We start from the raw sequence: 5,102 nt of genomic DNA, 5'->3' as shown, positions 1-5,102 counted from the left end.
CAACTTGGCAAAAAGCATGCTGATGTGGCATCATATTTGATGATGTGGCCCTGAAACCTTAGTTATAAGCAGGGGACTTGCCAAGTAAGCTGTTGTAAAAAAATCGGAGTGATTTAAAATTTCCACGTAAGATTTTGAGAAGTGTGAAGTTAGGGTGCACAATTACTGGATCCTTTCCCTAGCAACTTTCATTTCATTTAATGTCTAGTGTCAATAGGTAGCACATGAGATCTTCTAGTGAGATGCCTAATCAGTTAAAGATTGTTATTGCCTATCCTCATGGAATATACCTGTGCACGATAGGTCGTGCACTAATAATAAAAAGCCTTCATCATCAAATATGCCAAAATCGCTTTAGTTTTATGGATTGACGGGGGCATTCTATCATTATCGACCCAAAAAAACCAAAAAAATGCGCAGCATGTCAATTCAACGTCAAATTTACAATGTTCCCGTGCATTTTCCAGCAATGAAGTTGGACTGCTGACGAGGTCGACTACACTGTACATTGATTCTGATGGAGTGCTAAAATCCTGGGGGCTGCTTACAGTGAAGGCAATTCAAAGGTTACCACGAGACAAATCTATGTCCATAGGCTTGTCTGGAATAAGAATTCCTTGTCCAACTGCTTGACTACCCAAAAGGGCTAAGCACCGAAAAAATTCTGAGATCCTTGATAAGGTGCACGATTCTCTCCTCATTTCCTTTTTTTCTTTTGAGTTTGAAAACCAGAAAAGATGTTTGTTCCTAAAGTAGGGGTTTCTCAATGGCTGGAGCAAATTAAAAATACACAAAAGCATGGAGAAGAGCAAGGGATAGCATCTCATGTGCATCCATACATTTTCACCATACCAGAGCCCTTGCGTATTGAAAGGCCAGAAGCATACCTGCCTCAGGTAGCTTCTCTAGGACCTTATCATCACCTTAGGCTTGAACTCTATGAGGCTGAAAGATATAAATCTCGGCTTACTGTCCAAGTTGAGAAACGAGCAAATGGAACTTTCGAGGATTTGGTTAAAGAGATAATTGGTATGGGGGAGGAGATAAGGAACAGCTACAATAATCATATTGAATGCGGCAATGAAGTACTAGGGTGGATGATGGCTCGAGATGCTGTGTTTATTCTGGAGTTTATTGGCTGCTATAATGAATGTCGGAGCCCACGATTTCAACAGGCAAACCCTTATTTTCAAAGCATGGATGAGGTTTTTCACCCAGAAAGAAAGAGCCCATTGTTCTTCCCACTTCAGGCTGATATTTTTAAGCTTGAGAATCAAGTCCCACTCTTCATTTTGAAAAAAGTTCTGGAATGGGAGACTGGCTCAGGAACTCAAGCATTGGACAAACTCAAATCTACAATATCACATGCCTGTAATATGTTCTCCCCTTTCATACATGTTGGAGAGTCATATCGTTCCATTACAGTGGCACAATTCAATAGTTCCATTGATGAAAGACATATACTGGAATGCCTTTACAATTTTGTTGTCTCAAAGAAGAATGCTGGTCAGGTTACGGTCTCTGTCGAAGGTGAACAGAATAGAGCCATGGTTAGGTCGAAAAAAATTCACTTCCTTCACCAGATAACATCAAGATTTAGAGAGCTTTTGTCTCCAAAATCATATATCAAAGTTGACAAAAATCTGCCTTCGGCCACAGAATTACACAAGAGAGGAGTAAAATTTGCACCTTTTACATGGGCATCTGAAGAAATAAGATTTGATAGAGCCAGCTCTACAATGTTCCTTCCTTGTATAGAAATGGATTACAGAACAGATGTCTTCTTGAGAAATATGGTAGCAGTGGAAGCCTTCATGACGTGTAAAAGCAGAGTGTTTACTTGCTATGCAGATCTGATGGACAAACTCATTGACACTCCTTCTGATGTTGCAGTGCTTAAAAGGTATGGAATCATCAGCAGCAACTTGGGAAGTAGTAAAGAAATAAGCAATCTGTGGAATGGCATTCGCAGATCAATATGGAGGAGTGCATATGAGCCTACAGACCAAACTATCAAGGATGTCAATGCTTATTACAGAAGTAGATATGGAGTTTTACTAGGTGAGTATTTCCAGGAACATTTCTCGAAGCCATGGCGAGCTGCATCAGTGTTGGGAGCATGCACTCTGCTTGTTCTAACTTTCTTGCAGACATTGTTCTCATATTATCAACTGCCCAAACACTATAAATCCTTGTAGATATATTTTCTTCAAGTGGCCTTATCTGTCCCAAAAGCTTTGTCAATTCAAAGTAGGCTTTCGGTTGAAGCCACCCCAGTGATGTGTTTGTAATTTTCGAATCAGCCCTGTGTTTTACTACCATTGCTAGTTATTTTGGTGACATGCTTTTTAGGCAAGGTCATCTCTACATCATGTTTGTTAATTGTGTCATGTCTTAATTTACAAGATACCTTAGTGACATCCCTATGCCAAGAGTTTTGTAGTAAGATTTCATGTCTGGTTTACTGAAACTCAAAGAAAATGTGTCTGTAATTCCTAGTTTTTATAATATATCAAATCAAGTTGAGTAGACACACTTGTATATTTGTGTCTCAAACTCCTACTCCTGATGTATTTCTGTGTTACTGCAGATCGCAAATATTAGTTCACAAATTTTAGTAAATGGTGACTTCCGAACAAGAACCTATATCCAAGTACCCACAAGTGACGACCTTTCTGATGCATTTTGAATTCGTAATTGACACGGATGCTTAAGTCTATAGTTGGGTATTTGAAATACTCTAGAATTGGACACCGTGAACAGAGGGAGAATCAATCAATAGGATTCTTGTTGAGGGGATTACAAATCATGCAGTTCCCATATATCTAGTTTTTTACATTGAACAATTTGTTTACAAATTATCAGCAACCTACTGTGCTGACGCAGGTTGGTGCGTGACATTCAGTGCTGAGATGGGCATAATAAAAGATTGAGGGATTCATATTTAAGGAATTGTTGTTTGCTGCAGGATCAAGATTGCAAGGTGGCTATCAGTTTTTATTACCAGAACAGGAGGTATATTACTTTTGGTAGCATAAGAAAACTTGTTCACTTCTCTAAAACGAGAGACCAGAACAAATTCTTTCCATAATTCAGCCACTCGAGCAACAGCACAACTAATAAAGACCCTGCTAAATATTTTTTTACAAACACTTCTGTTTTTGGAATCAAAAGTGAAAAGATTATAAGGAGACAGGTTTCGCAAAATCTCTTTGTAATGGATGGTAGTCGCACTTTCTTTGTGTGCTTAATTGAAGATATCTTGGGCTTATTTTGGTCTGCTAGGTGTCCCAAAAATTCTGCCTCCGGTATTAAAATCTTGACATCACACAAGCTTCATCTCCTACGACAACAACAGTCTCTAAGTAATTACCAACAAAAGAAATTAACAAATTTGTTGCTTACTCTGTGCACATCTTGGAGAGGTGAATATCTTACATCCTAGTAATTCAAGGCATTTTTCATAAATTTGCTTCCAAGAAACAATGACATGGAAGTTCAGAATTAAAAAAGAATCATCAGTTCAACAAGAACACTTCAATATAAACATCAACCCAAAACTTGCGTACAAATCAGTTTGAAATTAAATGCAGTCTAACAAAACCTAAAGCTTGCATCTAAATCATTATCAATGAGAGAGAACTACAACCTCCGACTTTTATTTTGTAAATCATTTGAACTTGCAGGATCAACTTTGAATTAGATATCCTTTGGTGAGACAATTGCAACCCCCAACTTTTATTTTGTAAATTACTTGAACTTCCACGATCAACTTTAGATTAGATTAATTAAGTGAGACTCTCAAACCAGTTGTAGATTATCTGGAACTTGCGCTATCAACTTTGAGTTACATATATTTACTATCTAGTTCTGTGGGATATCTAACCATGTATTAGGTCATCGCAAAATAAGGGGATCCACATAACTTACAAGCACCTCAGTGATGTTGCTGTTGGAGAGACAGAAGATGTTAACACATCAACCCAGGGCCTTTCATGAGCAAATCCTCTTCGGCATTGGCAAATCTTTTGGTGCATGTAATGCCTCTTAAGTCTTCCTTGTCTCACAATTAACATCAATGTGGGATTGTCAAATCCAAAACAGTTTTAGAAAGGTCCTTTTTAAGTCATTTTCATACTACTGGAATTTTATCAGTTTTAAGTGAGGTCCATTTTAAAAATCGTTTTTCAACACAGTTTGGAATTTTGCCTTGATTTTCCATCGAAGTCTTCTAACCAACCAACTTACAGAGATGTAAATGAGAGAACCATAAATTCAGATGATCTGTTAGGAACCTGTCCCAATCCTAGAAATAAAACATGGAAGATATGCTCTACTTGTAGAAGGAAAAGATTCCAGATGCCAGAGTGATAAATTACCTTCTGTAATTGGCATGAAACTATTTAGTCTTTGCTTGTACAGTTTTAGCAATTAATAATTCTTTCACTAAAGCAATTAGGCCCAACTTATAATGTGTTGCCTGGCCATCAAAAAAAAAAAATTCTTACTCATTTTATGCTTACAAATGACGAAAAGAAGTATGCACAGAAGTTGCAACAATGTTGCTCAAGTCAATCCAGAAGTTAAAGTAAGGACCTGGTAGATCTTTAAAAAATGGAACATTTAGAAGAAGAAATTAACTACAAATCTTTCGAAATTGTAAAATGATAAAGATTTTAATCAAGGACAAATGGCAAAGTGAGAGATCTTGCTTTCCATCAATCTATACAAATCAGCAAATGCAACATTTAAATAAAGCTCTTATAAAAGTTTCAGTAAAATTCACAAAAATGTATGTAATAATCAAACTTAATGAATTGAAAAAAAATTCTGGTTTCCCCATTAAGGTTTTAGAATCTACAGGCATTATTAATATGGAAGGCCCAGCCATAAATATCACAGAGCAAGAACGTAGTTCAAAAACTCATACCCTGGCTAAAACCCAGCAGTCCAAAAATTTGACTCAAACAATTTATATACGCAAAATAAACCTAAATAATGCATGAGAAGCATAAAGAATGAATTTATAGGACACGAATCTATTTTTATCATAGTACCATGATTTGGGATTAGGAAAAAATATAAAATCCAATTACTCTATT

At 36.8% G+C, this 5,102-nt stretch overlaps 1 protein-coding gene across 1 annotated transcript; it reads left to right on the top strand.

Annotated features, from left to right (window-relative positions):
• Positions 1-380: 380 nt before the first annotated feature.
• LOC131037648 (putative UPF0481 protein At3g02645) lies at positions 381-2,543 on the top strand. The gene has a single exon (XM_057969835.2). It carries the CDS (start codon positions 738-740, stop codon positions 2,196-2,198), a length of 1,461 nt encoding a protein of 486 aa, XP_057825818.2. The 5' UTR covers positions 381-737; the 3' UTR covers positions 2,199-2,543.
• The last annotated feature ends 2,559 nt before the right edge of the window (positions 2,544-5,102 follow it).

The sequence above is a fragment of the Cryptomeria japonica genome, chromosome 11 (assembly GCF_030272615.1).
Source record: "Cryptomeria japonica chromosome 11, Sugi_1.0, whole genome shotgun sequence".
Classification (NCBI taxonomy): Eukaryota; Viridiplantae; Streptophyta; class Pinopsida; order Cupressales; family Cupressaceae; genus Cryptomeria; species Cryptomeria japonica.
The sequence above is the reverse complement of the archived record's forward strand: the minus strand, read 5'-3'. Positions and strand labels throughout refer to the sequence as shown.